General features: G+C 29.5%; 1 protein-coding gene across 3 annotated transcripts in view; it reads left to right on the forward strand.

Moving 5' to 3' along the window:
- The window catches only part of LOC100164261 (CD109 antigen), a 111,273-nt gene that overhangs the window by 24,412 nt on the left and 59,672 nt on the right, over nucleotides 1-27,189 (forward strand). For all 3 annotated transcript variants that reach the window (XM_029492854.1, XM_029492858.1, XM_029492857.1), the window contains exon 2: nucleotides 6,048-6,128. In XM_029492854.1, coding sequence (XP_029348714.1) covers nucleotides 6,049-6,128 — 80 coding nt within the window. In that variant the 5' untranslated portion in view covers nucleotide 6,048. The remainder of the gene's footprint in view (nucleotides 1-6,047; nucleotides 6,129-27,189) is intronic.

Here is a 27,189-nt window from a genome sequence, read left to right on the forward strand (position 1 = left end):
AAATTCAGCACTTAACACTGGCTGATTATTTTTTTACCGTTTTAAATTCGGTCGATAGTGTCATTTTTCTGTTATATAAAAACCTATCATGATGCGAATATCATAAATGGGAAAATAAAAGCATTGCTACCTATAACATAGTTACGGATCATCAGAAGTGTTGCCGTGTTGGAATAACTGATTTAAGACTGTGTGGTTTTTACCGTTATTGGAGATACCTAGTGAAAAATCGATACAATTTAATGAAACTTCTAAAGCGATTGAAAAATAAAACATAAAGTTTATACGGTGAGTGTAAAGTTGTTGGATTTTTTTTATAGAGATTTTGTCAAGACATAAAGATACCAGAAATTTCTATTAAAAACGGGTTTATCGTTTATAGGTTTTATTATTATTTATACAATTTTAGAGGAGAACCAATTAGATAGAAACCAAACAAAGTTTTATTATATAAGTTTTTCACCTGCCTTAATACGGTTTTTGACGTTAACAGTAAAGCTTAATATTATAATCCATGATTAACAATCATCTGTGCTCAGACGCAAACACTGCTCGTTTGTCTACATTGTTTTCCGTCCTGACGATAAATCCGTCCGCTTTATAATCCGTTAGACTTGTGTTTATGTAAAAGATTTCATAGGTGCGTACACTTTATGCAAAACATTTGTACAAGTATTTATATGGTAAAAAATCTAAATGTTCCGAGTTGCTAACGATTTAGTTTTCTCTAATGTCGATTAATTAGGTTTTTTTTTTTACAATATAAATTACTTATGAGAAACAATTTTTAATACTTTTCTATACAAATTAAACATTTTCTAAATTTTTAACAACAAAATAATTTGATAATGTTCAGAATTTTGACAAATCTTGTCAAAATATGAACTTTAATTAATGCTTATTAAAAAAATCTTGCCTATGTACCTTTAATAAAAACTTATGAGGAATCTTGTATTACATTTTCAAACTTTTCGACCCAACGAAAACATTTATATGAAAAAATTAAAAAAAAATTGAAAATGTCCAAATCCTTTAAAACTATATATAGCTTAATAAGAGTCAATGTAATATAACAATTTTTATTATATATGGAAAATTCTAACAAAAAAAAGTGGTGAAAATTATTTAATTATTTTTGGTTTTTGAATTACACCAAAAAAAAATAAACAAAATCAATTTTTGTTTTGCTTTTTCAGTTATTTTCTAGAACTAAAAACTCTTTACTTTAACTCCCTTCAAAGTACCAACTAGATACAATTTGCTACCAGAAACCACTTTCAAGTTGAAAATCAAAGCATTTGAACTATCCCAAAAGGTGATAATAAACATAAAAAATAAACAATTTATTGTAAAATCAATACATTAAATGATCCCTCGAATCTAAAATAGTATAACATTTCTAATATCTATAAATAGCTTAAAAAGAGCCAAAGTATTTTTAAAATGTTTAGAAATTACTAAGATAATTATTTTATTAAGATTTCAAGTATCTACAGTTTTTAATAAAAAAAATTACAATCCCCCTCATTTAGGGAGAAACCCCATACGCTTTGACGGTATTGACACTCAACCGGAACGTTATTATTACTAACTTTAAAGGTTACTCTTATATAATAATATAACTTTAGGTATATCAAATTGGTGTAAAACGAATAAGGTTCACGTAATAGAGCTATAGTGTACCCTATGTATAAAAGTGCAGCAAATAGAAATATTGAGGAGAAATATTACATTGAAAAACAAAATAAAACATAATTTGTGAACAATGTAATTATAATTATCGAAAGATAATAACTTCGTCATTCTGGATAGCTCGTTAAATGTTTTTTTTGCCTTTCTTTAAATCAATAAAAATAAATTTAAAGTTCGCTTCAATGCACATTTCCGCGTGGAAAATCTCGAAAAGAAACTACCATAATATAGGTATACCTACTGTCTGTGTTCTATCGATTTCCTGTGAAATAAAGAGATTTAATAAATGTGAAAAATCCTGTACAGCAATAAAACAATTGGAAAATTAAAGTCCTTCAACTGTAAATAAACATAGGAGATTACAAAAATAAAAAATTTTAACGCGTACCTACCTAATAATTTTTATTTGTTTATAATATACATATTATATACGGTGAGGTGTTTATACGAGTTTGCATATGTTAAAATCTCCCAACCTCATATCAATCGTATATTTATATTGTAGTAAATATTATATAATACGAGTAAATATTAATCGTCATGTTTCTGGAATGAAAATACCAAAAAAAAACATAAAAATGATAAAAAATGAGATATATACATTTCTTTTTAATCTTAAATTTAATAGTGACATGGTTAGATTACTGTAGGTATCTACTCGCAGTAGAAAATATAAATATATTATTGTATCATATAATCTGTGTCATGAGTCATGACGTTCATAATGTATACGTTTTATATGTAGGCATATTATAGATTCAATTTTAATTATAGGCATTAAATTGGTGGCTGAAAAATGTTGAATCAGTCGATTTCGTCTGAATGGGGTACATTCCCTTACGATCTTTGAACAGTTCATGTTGAATTGTAGCATTTATCAAAACAATATGTTAAATATTGACTTTAGTATTATATTTTATATATTAATTTATTTATTAAGCAATATGGTATAAACAAATTTACAATATGTTCAAATATTCGATGAAATAATTCAAAACGATGTATTACGTGCACTATATGTAATAACCCAGCTGGATAATTAGGTAGGTGGTGTCCATTAATTACCTAGCTACTTATCTATTGTCATCTATATTTGCATAATAATATTAATGTTAATGACTTCCGCCGTGTCACTATTGATTGTAAAAGTCTAGTGTGGCGATTCTTCGTCGAGCATGACGTCCATGTCCATTGTTTGGATTACGCCAAAGATAATAATTAATAAATAATGAAATCACAATAATAATCATAATAAAAATAATGGTGATAATACATCGTAAAATATATTTGCTATATTACTTTATTGCAGTGCATTATCGCATATAATTTAATCGTATATTTACGTGTGCACCTGGTTTTTAATGATGATGAAACCCGGCCGATCGCGACAGTCTAAACCTAAAATAAATATAATATTACCAAAAAGGAATACATATTTAGAATTTGATTGAAATTTTGGACAAAGTTTCATTAGGTATTTGCAAAATTAATACAATTCCACAGTCCACCATACGGTGTAGCTATAATAGGCCAAAAATACATTCGGGAAACAGTGCAATTTTTGCGTAAATAATAATCCCGACGACGGATAAGATATTTTATTAAGTTAAGAGTATATTGATTGTTGAACAATTTAAATTTATTTTTTATGATAATAAATTATTGTTTATATAGAATATATAATATAATATAATATATTGTACCTTAAACAGTATAAGTATGAGGTACCTAGTGTGAAATAAGAATATTGAGCAGTTGATATACGTCTCGCTGAGAGTTAAACTCATTTTTTCGTCGAAACGGGGTCGGCAGTGGGGATTTGAGTGACGGCAATTAAATAACGTAAATATTAAAATATGTGCAAAAAACAATTATGAATCGTTGTAATCGGACGTCGAGATAAAATTGTTGTTTTCTACGTTTGTTCACGGGTTCTCGGGGTCAGGTCATACGGAATCGATGCCGATGAATATTCCGCACAACCTCCAGTGAACCGCTGTGCAAACGACTCGCATAAGTAATCGCGGCATGCAGTTCAATAATATCGTTCCACTTCCGTGTACGTGTCTGTAGCAATAGTAAAACGATTGACAGCAGCGACAAAAAATGTTAATATTCGTTATTGATTTCCAGCATAAAATAAAATATAATACATACTCGGGAGTGGATTTAAAATTTTACCTACCGGTGTACCCACGATTATTTACCGCGTGGAATTTTACCTCCCCCGGTACAAATTGTGCATCCTGTTTTTTTTAAGTTATATGTAATATTCATTTTTTTGTTTGACAAACATTTTAATTGTACTTATAGTGTGTCTCATAAATATGCACCTAAATATACATTGTTAAATTCACCGATAAATGTTAGATTTAGAGATTTCACGGACTAGAGGAAATATTTTGCATCCCGCCCGGGTGGCGTAAAAATATACACCAAGCTGGAAATCCGACACTCGTCCTACAGAGTGAAACCCGACAATTATATTTGTCTTTCTATCCTGCGTTTTTTTTTTCACTTTTATTTCGTTCACCATTTCAATGAAAAAAAAGTAATAATAAAATAACACGAAAGCGATAAAACTATCGACATTTTCGTCGTTGGTGAAAACAAACAGATATTATATCACCTCGTCATCTCATCGTTCGCTCGGGGTTACAGCATATCCTTTTTTCAACTGTACATTTTCTACTCAACCAGACCATGAATCCTGTGTAAGCCAGCTCACACGGAATAAAAATAATAAAATGATTAATGCTCAAATACATCTATCCGTATATAGCATATTATTGAAGTTGAAGCTACGATGTATAACGAAATATACCGTTATTCTAGCGTATTTCTATTTCTTCGATATAATGTTACACAATTCGGATTTTTGTGTTTTATATATTATTATTTTACTTGTTGTGTGTGTTGCGTGTTTGATTGATAAAAAATACCGCAAAATAGATACCTAATACTTATAGTATTTAAATAACGTGAAGTTAAATAAATCAATAACAGATTATGAAATACTTATATAGTAGAACTGTAATAAATGTATTATAAGTTAAAAATAAATGAAACGCGTAATATACCTATAACTTATAGATATAAAACCGTTAACTCGACGAAGGTTATCGGAACGCAGTGACAAAATACATCTAAGATCTCCCGCAGCCTAAGGTGTCCCCTTCCTGCGCGACATCTGCATGATGAATGAAATTAATATTAAATTAAATATATATTATTTCTAGAAGCTGAATTGTTTTTTAATCCACTGAACTAGTATTATGTAGGTATAATTCTCATATAATATTATGCATTCCGATTTGTTTTTTAACATTAATAATATGGTGATGATAACAATTTTCATAGTCATAACATAGACATAACATTTTATCATTTTATCCTATGACTCAGAATGCATATGGCGAATTCCTACCAGGATCATATTATTATATTATAATTTATAAGTATATTTGTTATTATATTTTTAAATATTTCACCATGTATTGAAATTAGCTATAGACATAAAACGAGGACTCTAAAATATTGTGAAATCGGACAAGCTAAAATGTTTTTTGGAGTCCAATTAACAACTAATAACAAACACATTTTGGTACTTTGGTATTATTAAGTACTTACTATATAATTAAATCACGTTTTAAAAATAAGAAATAATCATGACACTACAGGTCAAATAAAAAGACCAACACACAATTATTCCTCTGTGTGGTGCTGACTATACTCATACACATCCATATACGTCGGAGGTGAGCCGATTTAAGAGTGTGGTGAGTCGTGACCATTCCGTTCGTATTTAAATCATTGGTTATTTTATTGTTTCCTACCTCATACTAGAATGCCTCAATGTACAATTATTAATATATGTATCATTCAAAGTTTATTTCGTTTATACGATTATTGATATTAATATGCGTTCTGGATGTAATAGACGAATACCTGTTCTAAACCATCATGTTGTTTACATTACAAGTATTTTGGACTTTTTGCTCAGCCTTGATTTTGTCAACAAATTCTCACGAAAAATGAACAATAATACAATTAGCAAATACTATATTATGTATCCATGTAGGTAGGTGAGTTGTGGGTAGGTTGCCATACTAAAAATTGGGGCCTTGGACGCCGTTTACCTTGCAGATTTTAATTGTACGATAAGTAATCTCTATGATAAGCGGGACGCCATAATTACTATCCATGTTATTCTATTGTTATCGTATGTCCTGCGAGGGCAGATTGGCACGACACTCAGTTCAATAGTCGAGCTTTTTTATCAACGAATTTTTGTCATCGCCATATTATATTCGAAAACAATATTGTTTATTATTATTTTTTTATTTTTTTTGCAGAATGAAACCCAATATGTTTGTAACATTACTTTGGTGTTTGGCATTCACCGTGTCGGCCTTCGGGCAAACAGATGTCAATGGGTAAGTAATTCCAATACGAATAAAATTCGTACATACTACATAGAATAAATTATACTAATTATACATAACATCATCAAATAATCTTATCTACGTGTTCCCAATAAAAATAGGAGGGCTGCCACTCATAAAAGTCTCTAAGACCCAACACGTAAAATGTTGGTAACTAACGTATTATTTTTCGAAAAATAAATCAAATCAAAAAAATATACTTACTTGATTTATAATTGTAGTTGTTGACATTGTTCTAATGTTCTTCTTTCATTTTCTTCTTTTACACTTAGTATTATTGTATAATTTGATTTAACCTCGACAGTTTTAATCAATGACTAATGAGTCAACCTATATCTTACTTTCAATTTAACCGTTTTCACACTAGAAAAAATTCATTGACAAATAGGTACCTACATCTATTGATGTATATATTTATTGGTAACATCAATAAGGAACTCATCGTCTTCCGAACGTGGTTACGTCAATTTGTATGCGTCTCCTTGTCCCACATACCTACATTGAATACAAATCTGAAAGTTCAACGTTATTGTACTTATCGTCTAACATTCTAACATTTTACGCACAATATGCACTGTTTATCAGTAATATAAATGTACGTATTCGGCATTCGCGTAGCCCCAGGGTTCCGAAGTAGATATCTTTAACCCGTATAAAAATAACGGAATCGCAAACCACTTAAATTATATGTCCGTAACTTATTGAAATCTAACAACAGTTAAAACCTTGTATTAATTCCATAAAAATAAGTTATTTTGAAATAAAATACACAAGCCTTTATATATTATATGTACTTAGGAAGTAAAATATGCGATTTCATTCGTAAAATGTTGCAACCTCAATGTCTCATAGTAATCAATTATTATTTTTCATTAATACCCAGTTTATTATATTTTATTATTTTATTAAAATTTAATGAAAGAATTACTTATGTAATTAAATTCCTGAAGTTTTCCCTATGGAGTTCAAACACAGTACCTATTCTCGAATTATAACTCATTTTATTTATGTCACAGAAAAATGTAATTAAAAAGCAAAAAATTAAATAGATTAGTCTTAAAAGAAATAAGAATTCAAATTTAAATACAAGTACTTTATTCTAGGTGTATGATCTTAGATTATAATATATGGTTATAATATGAGATATCAAGAATTTGTAGTTATCACTCAACAATTCCCCGGGAAAATACAGTTATTAGAATAAATATGCGATGACTATACTCGTGCATGCGCAGAATTTTTTTAGAAATTCTGCCTTGGTTAAATTGTTTAGCTAAGCTATTGTTCTCATTCAGTTAAATGTTTTGAATAAGTTTTATGTATTTATATGCAATTGTTCGAAATGTAGCACCACATTTTTTTGACACAGATCCAATAATACACATTTCCATCATTCCGTTTACGCAAATTATTTTTATTAAACATGAATTCATATTCATTAATTAATAACATGTTTTCCTCATGTATAGTAAATTTTATTTTGGTATCATAATAGTCTGACAGTTAGAAAAGTCAATGAACTTAGGTAGCAGGTACATATTTTAATAAAAGCAGACATCACATCATACTTACAGTTCTTAAAAACAACTTCGGTGGATTTATATTTATATTATTCTTTGAAGGTGAAAAGTTTAGGGGCATGTTAAATTATATATTTAATTAACTTTTGTTAATCTATTAAGTTCTATAATAATTACAATATAATTTTAGTTGTGAGCATGTTAGTAGCATTTGATTACAATTGATAATTTATGCAATATGAAAAAAAATAATGAATCTGATTATTTTTATATAGTTGAAACCTAAAACGTTTATAAGTAACATTTATTTTAATACCGTTGAACTACATGCTTCTATAAAATCCAAATCGTCTTAGTGTACGCTATTGGTTGTAATAATGACGTCCGTTTTCTATATTATAATACCTATATATGATATTGTGATTGATTATTTATCAATTTAACTACAAATTAAAATGAAACATAAGTTTACAACAAAAAGCAGACAAAACACTAACCTAACTAAGTATTTCGTAAATAATATTTCTTATTGTTTGATTATTATATGCAAAATGCTTTGAAAATATCACCCTACGCCCTTTTTCTGTAGGTGTACGTTGCCCAATCGACCTATTGTATCTATATTTTACCAAAGCTACATTATAATAACGCCGTTTACTCGTCAAACGAGGAAGTATGTTTTTAATTAACCGAAAACATTTTGTTAATTGTAATTGCCCCGACGGCGATGGTAAATACAACAATAACAGCTTTAACCATACCTGGCCAAACCCTGCGAATCGTCATTTAGCCACTAAATTACGAGTTTAACATCGTTCGTTTCAGTTCACTGGGAGACGAATTCCGCGTAATTTTGTTACCAAGGTCAAAAATGACCAGAAAACATTTTTTATTTAGACACGTTTTTGTTGCGAAATCGAACGACATATTATACAGACGTCATTACTCATAGACCATAGAACGTACGATGGCTGTTCATCTGTGATATTACTTATCACGATATCACTAACCTAGGTTTGAAAAAATTAAACCAGAACGTGTTTGAGCTGAATTCGTAAATAACAACGGTCATTTTTTATTTCCTTTCTTTAACAATGTCGACCTACTAAGTTATTAATTTTGGGTGTCGAATTCGTTACAAAATAAATGTCTTATTATTCTTAAACAAGTGAAGTAAACAACAATATCTCGTGTCTTATTTATTGCCTTCGTTATAATACAGCACTAATGCACTGTAGCTTGTTAACTAGTAAAATATTGTTTCCTCTCGTTTTATACATAAAAAAACTCAAACCTATCGACTCAAATCGGCTTGATTACTTGAATCGAAACGATGATAACATTTGTGAGGTTTGTCGACACTCCACAATATTTTTAATTCGTAAATAGGTTTCAAATTAGATATTACACAAACATTTTTAATTTTGATTAATGATAATATGAAATGAGCGTTACATTTTAATTTTGAATTATAATAATGTGAATAAGGTGGCCAACCCAAGTAAATAATTAATTAATGAGCATTGTGTAGGCCTAATAGTAAATCCAGAGCATAATGAAATTTGTTAAAGTTTCTTGTGTCATTGGAAAATATAGTAAAGTATGTCTGTTGTAATCAGTTCAAGACCTCTGAAAAGATTATTTGCGATTCCGCTATCTCCAAAGTTTCTGCCATCAATGTTATTCAATCTATAGAAATCAAAGTTTTCAAGAAAACATTTGTCTATTCTGTGAGTCAAATCTTAACCGTATTTCTTTCGCAGTATTAAACGCAGTATTATAGCGAAAATATTGTTAGAAATATAAAACAAATTGATCAATATCAAAAATCTGACCATGGTCCGCCATAAGATTGTTTGTTGATGAGTGAACAACTGAACCGCGACTAGTGAGCAGTGGATTGTATTACGTTATTTTTTTCATAATATTTATCTTACTGTTGTTGATTATAGAGTATATATTATTATTTATTTATTTATTTATTTATTTATTTTTCAACATAAAATGATAAAATGTTTTGCAAATAATTGTCACTGTTTAAAGAGGTCTATGCGTGTTCTTTCAAAATTGTATTTATTATTAACTTTAAAACCAATTATCCAAATGCCCTTAGCGCAGATATTACATAATGTGCTATCAAATTAGTGTTTTTAATTTAAAATCTACATAAAAATGAATTATATATTTATACAATATGACATACCTACAAATATGAAAAAATTGTAATGCCTACCACATTTTGTGACAATCTGTTGTTTTTTAATTATTACTGCACAGTTATTTTATTTTAATAGTCTGTTTATTTTTAACGTATAACAATTAAATTTAAAAATTAAGCTATTCGTGAAAAATTGTACACGGTTTTATATAAAAAAAAAAAAAATACCATACAATACCTACTATGGGTATAGATTCCTCAAATTGGCGATCTCGAATTTTTAAAAACCATGATAAATTGAAAAAAAGACCTTGTTTATCACTATACCTATATAAATGAATTCCCACGTTTTGATAATTTCAAAAACCTATTACTTAAATTGTAATATACCCTTAGGTATCTACGTTAAAAATACTTCACTTTTAATGTCAATTATTCGTAAGGATTAGGTCCTCAGGAAAATGTTTAATTTTAAATTAATATAGAGCAATGGAATGACAACGGTAAATTAAAAAAATAATGAAAAAAACAATTTATGTAAGATTATCATGATAGTGTCATCTCTTATTCTACTATAATTGAATAGAAGACAAATCGATTGACCTACTTCTTTAATGTGTTTAGCCGGCTAAAGCGAGTATATTATTTTTATTTCTACAAATTAAATGCAAATTGTTACTTTTAATTCTTAATTTTTAATTATTTGCATTTTAATTAAATTGTTGCATGGCATAATTTATTGTTTAACGACAGACTTAGCACTTAGTGGATTACAATTTAGAAGATTATTTTTGGATATAAGCTAAAACTGTGCTTTGTGCAGGTAACAAATAATTTTAGCAAACCGTATAAAAACTGGAATAAAAATAATATAAAAGTATAAAGTTTGTTTTCCTTAGAAACTTATGTAGAGGACGAGTAGGTATAATGTATATAACCATTTTGCTATGATCATAAAAATAAATATTATAGTAAAATACTTAATTATATTAAATGTTGTATTACATTTTTAATTAAACTGGATAAGTTTAATGTTTTGAAATACGATAAGCACCCAATTGTTGAAAAATGTAGTTTTAATAGACCATGAACCTTTAGACAATCTCATACGACACGTAAGAAAGCACGGTATAGATATAAAGTAATAAGTATAAAGTCCCATTTCAGTTATAATTTTTTTTTTAAATCTCAATTGTGGTATATAATAATATTTTTATGAGTCAGTACGTATTATTTAAAAACGTAGTGTCGCAATTCGTCATCTCGGTGAAAATATTTAAAAAAAATACAAAATTTAAGAACCACCAGATTCTGTGTGAAAACGGAAAATATTAGAATTGTTTGACCGACTTCTTTTCTGCATACCAGCTATAGTTGTGGCGGCCTGTGGGAGTCTATTTTTTATATTATTATGTTTCAATTGTAAATGTGTCAAGACTCAAGATCCAATTGCACGCTGTGTGCTGACTTGATTTGGTCCCGATCAATGAAAAAACATTTAGATTTTAACCGGAGTGATGAATGTAATGGTTTTACAATAAGTAGTGTTTTTTTTTTCTGTCATACCCTTTTTAAGCAGTAAAAATGTTACACTTTCCAAACTTTATGGTAGTTTTTGGTAGTAAATTGAACATAGTAGGTCCAACTTGGTTTTCAAAGGTAAACAATTAACGCAAACCGAGTTTAAGACAAAATGTTTTTATTTTTTGTTGTAGTTCAAAAATTAATTACAAGAATTACTGTAAAATACAGCAGTTTTCATCAAATATTTACTACTTTTAGGATATTCTAGACATGATATAATTTTAAAATTATTTTTACCCTTCTGTGGTGATTATGAAAAAAATAAATATTTCCTTTAAGTTGGGTCTTACAGCAATAAGAAGTTATCAAAAATAAAGAATGTGTTTTTTTATAAGTGTAGGTATTTGAAATTCAATTTTAAAAAACTCGTCAATATCACGATAATACCTACCTATATAAATTATTTTGTCGTTATCAATTCATAACCTCAGAAAAATGTTACCCTTAAGCCTTAAGGTTTGAAAATGTAGTACAAGTTTTCAGATAAGTTTATATATTTGAAGTTAACAGTTTGAAAATTCCAGCAACATTCGTCATGAGTTGTACTTATAGAATTTAAAAATATCGAAAACACATAAGCGTCAAATACACATTACCTAAGGCTTGATTGTTTAATAAAACATGATGCCTCGTAAGGTGTTCTTATGGAAACCTAAAAATTTAAAAAAATGTTTACAATTAATTTGTATAGATATAATTAAATGTTGGTAAAATTGAATATTTAAGCAATAAATAACAATGATAGTTATTTTGTTTTAATTCAAAAAAAATATTACTTGTAGACTCTACAAACGTACTACCTATCAACTAATACTAATAAGTAAGTTAATAACAGCTAGTAATACGAGGCTATATGAAATAATGTTATTGTTATGTATTATAAATTATTACATAGTAGGTGTATGATATTATGTTTTTGATATAGGTAAAGTAATTTAACCTATTAAGACAAAAATAAATTTCTAATAGCAATATAAATATATAATGAAATATTCTTAGAAATATAGGCTGACTATCTTCGTTTTTTTTTTATACAATTATTTATCATTAAATTCAATTTTAACACTTCCATTAGTATTTAGTCATTATACAGTGACCTACTCAATGACTATAGGTACACTCAATGCTTTTACTCAACTCTATACAACATAGTGACTTTCCTGGTTTTTTTCTGATTCATATTTAATATTTTGGATAGTTATAAGTTTATGATTGTTGTATATAGATCTAAAATTTAAAATTAACTTTACAGAATAAAATATATTAAAATATTTGTTTTCGTGTTTCTCGAAATTCTGGGATGGGTCGCCCCAATTTATATTGTTAATTTTATGTAAATATTTCTTATGTTGAATCATCACTAATTATTCTTATAGTTTGGTAAGTCTTAAAGGTTGAGTATAAATGAATAAATTAATAAAATATTCGGGTGACGAAGTATGAGGACAAACAAGCAATCCTAACAAACGAGCCCCCTATTCCGCCTGAAACTGCAATTTTCTCATGCAGGATCGATACACATAGTATACTGATTTCTGCATGATTTTATCTGTATGAAAATATCTTAGAAACCAAACAAAGCACATACAATATTTGTACATATAAAAACAATAGATAGCCACAGTTACCATTTATTTAGTTACCTACCGTGATCGTAAAATAAAGTTTAAGTATGTGGAATGTATTATAATTTAGGTAAGAGTACTAAATTCGTCTAGTTTTCAAAATTGTATCGTGATAAAGATAACAATATAAAATGTTGTGATCTTTTGACACGAGCCACATGGCTCGTCACATAGGTTCTCACAATATCACGACGCAGTTCGTAGGCAAAGTCCCGGGCCACGAGCAGCAAGCCGGGCCATGCGCCGTCTTAAGAAAATATTATGATTTTTCCATAACTAATTAGAATAATAAACATCCAACGCTGATATTAAGTGGGGATAAGGGGTAAACCATATTACCTCCCCCCGTAAGTTCAGCCGTGGATTTTAAATTCTCCCCTCCCATGGTTTGTTTTTAACTAAAACTGCAGTAGATGGTAACCAAATACACTTTATGTTCTCATGTGACGCAATCACGTGATCATATAATAAAATTTATAATTATTGACGATGATTCGACGATTTTGAATGAGTATTTTTGGCGTGTCTGCAGATTTACCTCGTCACAACGAGTAGGTAGGTAACTTTAGGGTACGGCATGCAGTCAGTTATAGGTGCATACATATATTATTGTATCCCGATAGTGAGTGCACTCCGTGGGCACTTACCTATTATTTCATGCAATTATGTACGCTATGCACGCTCATCAGAACACTTTCATTTCGACAGATGCCGATCGGCCGTATATATGGGCAGTTGATATATACAATTATTATAATATAGTACACAGGTTAGCGTACATGGTAGAGCTGCGGTCATTTCTTAATTTTTTTTATTCAAGTTTTCATCCAAAGCAAAAAAACCGTCGTGAAAAAGTCCATTTCTCGGAGTTAGACCTATTATAATTTATAATACTTACCGCATTCGACTGTAACCGCGAATGATTGTATACAATATTTTTGTCGAACCTGTATCCCACGTGACGTGACGGCGCTACACTGATAATATAATACATCATATTATACGGATATTATATTATATCGAATATACCGGTAAATAATAGTGGACATGTATAGACAGTGTGTAACAGAAATTTTCACGGTGTGTGCACTGCACAAGTTTCATTGGCAGAGTATGGAAAACAAAAAATTAATTTAAGTAATTAATTTTGTTCTAAAATATACAAACATTTTTTTATGACATAACTTTTATAATTATTTGATTAAAAAAAATGATTAAAACAAAAGTGAACTAAGCTGTATGATACATAGTTAATTTGTTAGTTCTTTCTGTTATATTCCCTGTAAAGGTTTTGTTCGGAAGAGATGCAAATCGCGAAAAAAAACTCGACATTTTATCAATGACTTTCCGTCTTTGTCGTGTATACGATACTCACTATTTTGGGTCCAAAAGTTTCATGTATAATACGAACTTTTTGGAAAAGAAATTTCATCAAACTTGATATTCCAGAGGAGAGTAATAAAACAATTCATTATTTGTCAATGTAATTTATTATTTGTTTCTTAACACGTGAAGAAATATTTTCCATTTTCATTGTTTCGTCGCAATTCGAAAAATAATGATCTTTGAGACAATTTCTGCTGATGTATCATTGGCAGGAGATTTTCATTGACCTCCCCCCTCCCTCCAGCCATACATTGACAAACAGTCATATAGCGCGTGAGTCACGAGCGCGCCACGCTTACCTCTACTGTAACAGTCTACAGGTTATATACTCATCCCGTGAGTTCCGGTTGCTCGTACATATTATAACGAACCAAGTTTTTCTACAGACGTTTCGACCTACTTGCTGGCGTCCTATTGTCGTCGACAATATTATTACTACTACAGGCGTACACGGTTCGAGGCCAACTTTCCAACGGGCACCGGAACACACACACACACACACATTATATATACTCACGTGGCGTAACGGTGTGCGGTGTTATGCGCCGCCGGTAGTATATGTACTGTATAATATTACATTACACTGAAACGCTACAAACTAAATATTAATTATATTAATAACGAATCTAAAGAGGACTTAAGTTGTTTATAGTCAAAGGGGGAAATGTCCCAAAGAATATCCTGAATTGATAACGTTTAATGAAATGCTCCATACCTACCTTACTTGGGTTAAAATATTATTTGTATTAGTTGCACGTGCGTGGTTTGGTCGTCGTCAAACGTCCGGCTCGGTTATGCTGCGATACTTCTTACCGGGACGACATGACATAATTATTAACTTTACAACATTTGAATAAACAATAAATACATAGAGAATCTGAATTTATTAGTATACCTGAATACATATACGATATAACATAAAAATCATGCATTTGTACTACTAAATTACTCTATATTACAATCCATTCTGAAATAGGCCACATAAAATGTGAAACTGATCTAGGTTGAAAACAAAAATTGAACTAAAATGATGACCGTTTTACCTATGTATTGAAAACATTTTCAAATGGCATTGGAAATTTCAAACTCCACTAAGTGTCTAAGTTCACCATAAATACCTACCCGACATATTCAAATGTTCTACAATTGTACTATATACATACGATTATTATGAATTTAATTAAACTCATGTAGTAAAATCATAAATTCTTCTCTGGAGAAGATATCAAAATGTATACAATTTTATTATGCTATGTTCTCGGAATAAAAAAAATAATATAAAGTTGTACAAAAATGTGCAGTTATTATTCACCGAGGCGAGGGTTATAGTTGTGTTTTCGAAAAGACGTTTAAAGTGTTTCTAAATGTGTGCGTGTACGTATACATTGTGTTTTAGAGGTTCATTGATTGGTTTTCGTCTATTTTACGAGCAAATACATTAAAGTCAAAGTTACGAGCACAGAAAAAACAGATAAAAAGAAAATTACTCACTCGAAAAAAAAATCAATGTTTTATTTTTTGTAAACGTGTGTTTGACAGAAATGTAATTTTTGATGTTTTTCATTTTTCCGTATAACACTGATTAAATGTAATAAATTGGCAAAATAGATACACTGTGTATCTGTGTTGACTATATACTTATAGGTATGTTTCTCAAGACATTTGGATGTGACATAATCATAAAAACGTGTATTATTTTTCATATTTTTGCAAAAACTAAAAGTTTTTCCAGAAATATCACACGTGAAAGCAGAACTAACTTCAGAAACTTTGTCGTCTTTCGATCGACCTAAATATTAAAAGTTGTAAAAGCGTCTGCAGTATTCGATATTTGATGTAAAAAAAAAAATACATATATGGATTTCTATTTTTCGTGTTTTTATTATCCGACGCAGAAATAAAACAGTATTTATAATCAATACTATAATTGACTACGATGTCGAATTAAAAAATAAATTACGTTTAGCCATATTTATTTATTTAATTGTATTTTTCATTTCTGTCGTAAATGGTAAATGTACATAAATATATTTATACTTTTCGGTGTATTTTGTGGTGTTTGTCGGCCAAAAGCAAACGATTAAAAACTAAATAATAAACGTCACACGGAAACACTTTATATGTCCTTAATTTCCGGTTTTATTGTTTTAATACAACGTTATCGGGACAATGCCTTGGTACCGTGGTGGTGGACCGTACACTGGAGAATATATTATTATTATTATTATTGCTTTCCCTATCTATTTTTTTTTATCACCTGACAGGCCGACTTAATTATTATAATACTTTGGCATAACTATCACGTACGCACAAACAAACAACAATGTCGAAGAGATATCCTAACAATATCGTTATGTTGACGGTTACACAATATATTATATTATCTCACCGTGGCGGCCGTTGAATTAATCAGTGCGATTGTATACTCGTTTAATAATAAAACATTTTATGTCGTACTAGTGTCGTATGTACTTACAATATTCAATTAATCCGCCTAAAGAATATTAGAAAATGAGAATTCAATACGTTATTATGTGTTTACGACAGAAGCATAATTTATCGTTTCATCAACTGAATTGTATTATTTAAATAATACGATAAAATCAGTACATTGCAGTGACTACTGTAATCGGTGGAGTTCTATAGGTAAAAACAATTCCGGCACGTGATGCGTACACCAAAACTTTTTCGTAAAATAAAGAAACACACCCTTCGCCGTCCCTCTGCGTGACGTCGGTGCACGTGAGAATTATCACATATGTTGTACCGAACAAATAACAATGATACACCATTATTTCAATTTTCTTATTACATTATCACAATTGTTGACGCTTTCTTTGTCGGTATGACTATTATTTTTTAAATTACCATCTCGATTCGTTCGAACACAATAAAAAACCAACGCAGTAAGTATATGTGCCCAAACGTTCTAGAAATTCATTTTACATTTTTATTTAAGTATGCTTGACCGATATTTGAGTGTTTTTTTTTTTTTTAAACATAATATTTAATCAAACTATCATTTGATTTTTCTTCGACACCTTTACTACGTTTTATGGATGTGAATTTTGTATTTTGTAATTTTCCACTGTGTACCGATTTTGTTTGGTAAAAAATGACGCATATAATAATAAGTACCATAATATTATTCACCATCACTACTTAATTTGAATTGATAAAATGCATATTATATACATTATACATGCCTAATGGTTATAAGTTAAAAGGTTTTATTCAATTTTTATTGTGATTTTCGCTAACCATTTTCATAAAAGCTTCCCTTGCGTTTATTTACACAACGTCCCTTTAAGCTAGATAAAACCAAACGCTAATGGCCTTTTTACTTGCTAAACTTAACAATTTTCTAACAATACAAATTTATTTCCACGCTCAGATTCACACAATACAGCCTTGGTTTTACTGCGATTTCACGAACGAGTATTTTGCATAATATATAATAACACATTGAATGCCTGAACGGTTCATACTAAATAATAAATATTATCATCATTGTAGATTTTTCCCAATATTTGCCCTAAATTGGGGTCCTTTTGACCAAAATAATATTATTCTACAGTATTGGTCTTACAACATGCCATACCTAATGATAAATCACCGTTGAAAAGTTAAGTAGAATTTTAGGTCATTGCAAATAGGTGTGGTATATGAAAACTATATATGCAATGTTTGCAATTGTTTTTATGAATTGAAGCGGAGCTTACACTGATCTAAATTTTGCATAACAATTACCGCGAAAAATTTTAATTTTGAACTTAAATCATGCGGCGTGGTTTGCGACCACTATTTAAATTTTAAAAGAAAAATTACACATTGATCGGTTATAATATTATATTTGATTATTTTATATGGTAGTCATGGTCGTCGTTATATGAGGCTTATGTTGTCAAGCGAGTCGATGAAGGAGGTTTACTACGACGAATTTACAGTTAATATCGTTAAAAAAATGTGGTAGCTATGCCAATTTGATTATATTTATTGTGATTTATGGTACAATGTACCTATATATATAGGGCTAACATATTGGTAGTCTGCCACCACTGCAGTACCTACCTATATCTAATATCGCAATACTGAGCCTCGCTGTCTTTTCCGTGTAATATGTATAACCTACCTCTATAAGAGGCTACTTAATGGGACTGTTAATGCGCCTCGAGATAAACGCCAATAGTAATTAATAGTGTACATTGTATGATAACTAAGGTAAAAAACACACATATCTATACGGAAACGACTGTCTTGCATTTTGACAGCTATAGATGCTGTAATGTACAAACGAAATAAAAATGAAATAAAATTTGACCTTTATCGCTACGTGTAAATATTTTTATGAACGCACGATTAATATTGTAATAAATAGGTCTAAGAGGTAATTTTTACGATTAAAAAAATTAGTATAAATATACCTACTGTGAATAAATAGAAAAGAACCTAATGTGTTTCAAATAGCAAAATATAATTTTTAAGTATAATGGTAATCAAAAAGTCCTAATTATACTGTAAAGACCTTGTCGTACCTTATTTATATTAATATAATATAATAAAAGATAAATATACGATCATCTACAAATGTTTTTTAATGTTCACTATACTTCAAGTTAACTCATAAATGGTTAATAAACTTAAAAGGGTTTTTAGAAACTAATAATAACTATGAAATCGTGATAATTTATTATGATCAGCGTTTATTGCATAGTTAAATTTTCAATTATTTTATTTCATCTGTATAGTCAAGTGATTACCATGGTATATGCGTGTTTATTAATTTAATGCTAATAAGAATTCTAATTTTTTTTAATCCATTTTCTTCATTTGAGTAGGTATCAGTGTATCACATAATATATAAGCTTTCGCCTTTCTGTGTTTATCTGCTAGAGAATGCTGATATTAGTATATACGGTTTATCTAGGGATCTGTTATAATATTGTCGAATCATTCAGCTACACCCTACGGTATATATAATGTAAATGTACCTATAATTAAAAGTTCGTAAATATATTCATATTTAATATTTATTTTCAAATCAAAAGGATTTGTTGCATCCAAAATTATAAATTACATTTTTTTAGTCTTTGCATTTTATTTAAATTACAGCTATTTACATTTAGATTTTTCTGCAAATCCAAAATCACGTAATTTTTATCATGTTTTTTTTTATACAGGCTTTCTTAAAACCATTTTACTCATATTATAATATATTACTATATTACTATATTAGTGATAAAGCTATTTGAGTTATCGAATGATGTCACCACATAACTTTAATAAACGTCACTATTATTTTTACATTCATATACCTCCTAATATACCTTTATTGGAAATTTCAGGAGAACTATTTTATTTCTAAGTTATAATATATGTTGACTTATCGAGTTTGAGTTAACGATATTTCAATGTATTATATTTATATATGTACTATATAGGTATATATTTATAATTTCCATTACCTATATTCGGTAATTTTTGTTAAAATGGTTTTTAGGAGGACCCTAGTGGTTGGTTTATATATTATGCGATACTACTTCGGAACATCATGTAACAGCTGTACCTATATGTATAATTTAGTTTATCATAATAATTATTGAATTTTTTTTTATCAAACCGTATAATAGGTCTATATATTACATATACTAATCGATGTGATAAATTCAGTGCCCATGTGGTAAATGCTAAATATCTCCTTTTTTTTGTAGAAACCAACCTCTCATCGTCACAAGGGTTTCCGAACGAAAAAAAAATAAACGACTATTATTTCCCCAATTATTCAGTTATTGAACGATTCGTGATAAAAAAATTACCCCGTTTAAATACATATTATATATAGCCACACGCTGCCCGTATATTATAAAAAAAACACCCTCCAGGCAGTATTTTTTAATAAACTGTCAACTTATATATATATATGAGACATTAGGACCTACAAAAACGAGTTAAAAAGGGCGGTGGCACACGCGTATTACGGTTATTTGTGTAAGCCTATACATATATACATCCGAAGTTCGGACCAAAGTTAATTACATTAGCCGACCGACCGATGGCTTTGGAAAGGGGCGCGTATTTTATATATATATATATATATATATATATATATACTTATGTGTATAATGTATAATATGGCCAAGTCCTTCTCGTAGCTGACCCGTCAATTTCCACAACCCTCCACCAACGCCCTATCATCACCGACGGAGACACGATATAATATTATATACATCACGGGTGCAGGTTAGGTTAGTGCAATATACCTAATATCAGAGAGTTGTTGCGCAGCAGTTGCCTGTGTATATTATATAATATATAATATATATAATAACGTTAATACTTAATACCCAACATAAAGAGTGATTATTTTGCCAGTAAAAAACACTCATCGTTTCAAAATGTATTGACGTATATCACCATCATTATTCCATGCTTAAATTATAATACAACATTGTACCTATATAAAAGTTTCGATTTTAAAATAGTGTTATATATATATATATATATATTTTTTTTTTTTAATCACGTAACCCGTAACAGAATATACTTTTATGAAAACTTTGATTTATGATTGTGGAAAATATTGAACGAATAGTTTTTTTTTTTTATTATTATTAATGTGCATTTAGCGGAGACATGAAAAATGAAACGCCGAGAAAACCGTGGTGTCCCACAGAATTCAAATGCATTACTTAAAAGTTAAAATGTTGGTTTTACAATGAACGATTCAGATTACGAAATTTGGTAGGTACCCTAACTTTACGGGTACTGCAATCTATTATTGAAACACGAATTTTTGTGAATATTAATAATTTACCGCCAATGCACTTTAAATCATAATGTCATTTATTTTTCATTTTGAAATTTGTCCACAAAATATGTTCAATATATTTATATTTTGTCATTAAGGTTGACTAGTAAATGAAACGATTAAATAAATTTGTAACAGCTCGTCGTGAAAATTCGTATTTTAATGATATAACGTTTAGGTTTCGCATTAAAAATGGTTCGTAGATAAATGATAACTGAGTGAACTGACTAAAATATATTGTAATCTCATTAGGAATATTATGTAGAGATACGCCGCGCGTATAGAAACTGGTTTCCAGAGTGGTGCCCACAGTTTATTTCCAAAAATCGACTGTTCGCCATAGGAAGAAGTACAGCTTGCGCTCTCAGTGTATATATATATCGAAATAAAAAATTAAATCTATCATGAAAATATACATAATGCTCCGTTGAGTAACCTGTATATCTTAAATCGTGATTTCATTTAAAACGGGAAACGATTAACGAAGTACCAATATTATAATACGCTGAGTAGGCACTAAGCCGGTAGGTTCGATGAATGTTTTCTTTCGCAGTGAAATCGGTCCTGTTGAAATATTTAATATATTATTATAACACGTACTCACGTACCTACGCCGATCTGGTGCTCTCGTAATGCATATTAATATTAGTCAGTATAGTGGACCCATGATATAATATTTAATGTTCTTACATAGCCACCTTCCAAATGTTTGACTATTGTTCTGGGGTTTCACTCTGTGTCATTGTTACCCGTGAGTAATATATTATGTATTATTATTATTATCTATTATTATACCTATACAGTAATGCGTCACGACTCACGACGGTGGTTGTTGCGGTCGTCGTCGGTGTCACTCAGTGACATCATTTTCAGAAAGCTATGAAAGCTAAAGGTATAACCTAACCCATCGGTTTCGTTGTCCTCCGCACAAGTTTACATATTTTTTTTTAACCCGTAAAAACTTGGTCAGTTCACAAGTTATAAGTTACATTTTTCGCTCAAATATTTTATCAAGCGTGTATACAATGTATTAATCATTAATAAATTAGTAATTACCTCATTCTTCCGGAGTAGTAGGTACCGGTAGAACACTAGAAAACTCACACATATGACGGAATTCTTTGAGATCTTAGGACCTAGAGCACGTCTTCACTCAGCGGTATATTATAATTTATATATATATGTATGTAATATACATAAATAAATACATACACCTATTACTTATACCTAGCACAACATGTTCATTTACATAAATCTACAATCACTATATTTCATACAATATTTGTAATTAGAATTTATTCCGTTAATAAAGAATTATATATTTATTATTATTATTATTATTATTAATTAGTAATTAGTAATTACAATATAATATCCATTTTCTATAATTTTTACCTTTATAGAAAGTTTTAGGTACTATTCATAATAATATAATATAGTACTCGTACATGAAATTATAAGGTGATTCACCAGTATGCTCGCTCTCACTATTAGTTAAATAATGAATTTATTCAATTCTGATTTTCAGAATTTAGAAGTATACTGTATACATAACGACCACATTACTATATTACCATTTAGAGAATTCCATATATGCCCTATATGGCTGTATGCCCCGCATACAAAATGTGTTGATAATTTGAATACTTTAAAAATGTTGAAGGATCTTAATCAAAATTTGAAGAACTTATTTCTGAGTTATTAAAACGTATACACGAAGAGATAATCTGGAAAAAAAGCCACAAATGAATGGTATTTTAATTTTTAATACAGTTGAATATAATATGTGGTTTGCCAAATGTTATTATTTTTGATTTTTCTATATCAGTATAAATACTCCCTGGACATAATTTAAGCATACTTAATTTGCAGAAACGCCATGTAATAATATTTTTCTCGGTATGTTTTAGAACATACATGATATATGTAACTCTCAAAACATAATTGGAGTGGTTTTTATTTGAATTTCTACTATACATAAAATTACTTAAAGCTTTTTTGACAATGTTTTTAGTCATTCAGTACCCATAGTATTTTGCATTATTTAGTAATTAGTTCATTAGTTTTGGTTTTCAAAAAAAAAAAATACTATAGAAGACCTAGAATTAATAACATAAATTGTCAAACCTAAATATAATTAATTTTTATAAATAAAATCAGTTGGGTTTTTTCTGTTTTTTTTTTCCTATGGGTTCACACAAGAATACCTAATAGTTAAAACTAGTTTTACAAAATATCATACACAAATAAAAAATATTAAAAATGATAATTCAAACCATTGTTACGTCGCTTTTTCAGATGTTTGTGGTAACAATTCGTATACCGTTTTTGGTATATATTTTATTTTTGTCGTTGGTTTTCTCTCTTATAAGCCAACGGTTTTGAATTTTAATTTTTAGCCCAATAGCTATCAATCACTGACCAGGGCCTAGTGCACCCTAAATCTCGCAGACAGCAGTCGGGGAGTAAAGTAATCATTAATTATCATCAATATATCGTTGACGGCGATACCGATATATTATCACGAAAAGTGCAAATAACCCGAACAATAATAATTATTGTTAAGATTTTATTATTATACTCGGCTTGTGTGGTCGTTTTGTTACAGTTATGTTAATTTTCTACTTACGTACAACATAACATGGTACATAATATTATTATAATTATGATTGCATTGAACTGTTCACGGTAAAGTTGATATATTATTATCAGCTTAATTACACGACCTTATTTACGAAATCCAGATGTATCGTTTACACAATATCATATTACTCCACCGGGGCAATAACTATAATTATTGTTGATTCTACGAAAACGGTTTCATTTTAATCCCCTTTATCGAAACTATCTTATACACGTTAATCGCCGTTAATCGCGTTTTAATATCCGAGTCAATATAGGTACCCACCTAATATGTATTTACCACAGGCTTATTTTATTGTAAGCATTTCAATACGATTATGGATACACCATGTCAACACATAACAACAATATTAATATTCGTTTAGAAAACGAGTAATTATCAATTATCTTGATCTCATAATAATGTGCTTTGTGCAATCAGATATAAAAATATTATTCGTACTCAGAAAATGTATTCGTCCCACACACACATAATATTATAAAATAGGAGGTATAGAGAGATAGTAGAGATACGTTTACGGTTTTAGAGAACGATCAAATCCGTCAGACCATCAATCAAACATATTTTGGACGTCTCAATAAATTATCGTGGAATTGTGGAATAATAATTAATATTTATTATTCAGTTTTTATATAATGTAGTATACTATTTCATATTCTTAAACGCGCAACAATTTATTGCGTTAGTGTCAAAAGACCCTGCTGCACTTGTAAATGTATTTTGAATTTTCATTACTAAATATTTATCCTTCTGGAAAAGAAATTATAATTTATAAAACATTTTATGGACTGGTACATTTTTAGTTACCGGCTCAATAGTCTACTATAAATCTAATATAGTAAATAATACGCTATATAGGTGTATCTCGGTTTGAGTGTATCTCAGTTGTAGTGTACCTACCTCAGTTCAAGGACAAATCGGCGTCAGTGTACCTAGTTTTGTGAAAATAATTCTACCAAGAGTCGTGGATTGAATTTAGCACTTGGTATATTTTTGACGTGGCTTAAACTATTTACTATTTAAACTTTTCTGATATTTCTAAAAAAAATCTCTGAGATTTTCGTCAAAATCCTAATAGGTAGTTTTTGACTTTTGAGTATATATTATAAGTTACACATACATTCACATCGAGACCATGTAAACGCGACGATTTTATGCATACTTGTATCTGGTCTGCCAGAGTAACTAATGGCAACCATTTATATACAAAAAAAGTTTCAATTTCCACCTCGAATCTCAAAATCCTTGTTTGAGGATCTCTACTTCATAAACCGAAACTGACTAAATTTCATACTCATAGATTCGGTGGTTCCGACTAGGCAATAATGAATTAGTCTGTCGATCAGGACAAGTTCTTTTATATTATAAAAACGTATAGTTTAGCAAATATTGGAGAACACATAAGCTAACCAGCCATGTGTTCAATCTTTATCAAGTTTTTATTTATACATTTTTATATTTTATATTTTAATAACTACATTCTAAAAAACCGTAGATTTGTAGATTTACGAATAGGTTGAAAACTAAGATAAGAAAAAATAAAACTTAATTGAAATTAAGTTGTACATAATTGCAACTTTTAATAGATCAGTACATGACAGTATATTGTAATTTAACCTGTGTATTATATGTAAATTAATGGTTTAGAAATTTAAGAACTTTTAAAAGATAAATTAGCAATTAAAATTTACTTTTTACGTATTTGACATTTAAAAAAATGTTAAATGTGATTTACTATGAACTTGTCATTTGTATATAGAATGGAATTCAAAGTTTTATAATGGAAACATCACAATAATAATTAATTTAAATTTTCAAAACAATAGTTTTAAAATTGCACGGACATTATCTATAGTCTTATGCTGCCAATAGTTCAAAAGTTTAAATTACTTACGCTTGTTTTGAAAATATTGAAAATATATCCTTAGAAATAGAGACTGACACTCCACTTCTACTTAGAATTGCTTTTCATATTCAAAAGTTTATTATTGAATTCAAATAAAACACAATTATAAAGTAATTTCGGCAGAGTGACTTCCACGGTTTTTTTTTACATACAGATCTTAACAAATTATTATGATATCTCATTCCTACGGTAATTGTAGGATAAAAAAGTTTAGGTAAGTTGAAGTATTGAAATATTTCCTCTAGTGAAACATATAATAATCATAGCAAAGTGCGATTTGTTTTTGTATCCTTCTGTATCCCTTCTAAGGAAACACTAAATATGACTGCAACGTTCAAGTGCAAATGGTTATATTATAACGTCATGATATGCCTACGACCTACCCAGCAATATCCGTGTACCTACACGTATTTTAGATGACGTACGTATGGATATAATTTTGTTCCGGTATTGATGTATATTACGGGGAGATGACTCACCGCACACTATGATAGTATAATATTGTATTTATTATTTATAGTAGCTGTGGTAACGTCGTCGTAATAACACAATCATCATAATAACAATAATAATACGATTTTCGAGTGATTTTCGAGCCGCTGTAACGATCGTTGTAAAAGAAAAAAAAACGGAAATAAACTAAAGAAAGAAAATAATACTCTCGAGGGCATTTCTGCGCCCCAGTTATTTATTTATTTTTTATCGTTTCCTCAATTGCAAGACTCGTGCGTACACAAGATTGATATTTGGGTGGGAGGGAATAAATAAAAGGCTCCAGGGTGTCCTGGAAAAACGTCGTCTAGCTCGTTCATTCGTCCAATGTATGTGTATGTATATACTATTATGGAGGTGGTACATAGTCGTTTCGGTTCAAAAATAAAACCGCTTTCAGACAGCATCAGCAGCCGACGACGACGACGACGACGTCGACGATCGATCCGCGAGAATGTGTTTTTAACGTGTCAGACGAAGAGACGGGTGTGCGCGCGGCTATAATATATAGCGCACGTCCCTCAATGCGCGCTCATTTGAACCCCACTCTGCACCCTCTTTCTCATCCACGGCAATTTCCGTTAGGTACTTGCACAGCTCTTGCGAGAACGATCCGCGACGTGTATAATGTATTATCATGGTAATAAATTACCAGCAGACGTTAGTATATTATAATAACACGTAGGTCAGTGCGCGGGGTAGATTAGCTGAGTTTGAATCGAGAAATAATTGATAGATGGGCGAGATACTGAAAAAAAAACTACGATGATCAACGAAAACTGTGTCAATGCAAACCTAGTAAGTTGTATTCATTAATATAATATGCCACTGCATAATTATTATTGGTATTCATGAGTATTGTCTTTCATTTTCATTGGTTGATTATTAATAACGTAGTATAACTATATACCACCTTGTGAATCATATTA

The sequence above is a fragment of the Acyrthosiphon pisum genome, chromosome X (assembly GCF_005508785.2).
Source record: "Acyrthosiphon pisum isolate AL4f chromosome X, pea_aphid_22Mar2018_4r6ur, whole genome shotgun sequence".
Classification (NCBI taxonomy): Eukaryota; Metazoa; Arthropoda; class Insecta; order Hemiptera; family Aphididae; genus Acyrthosiphon; species Acyrthosiphon pisum.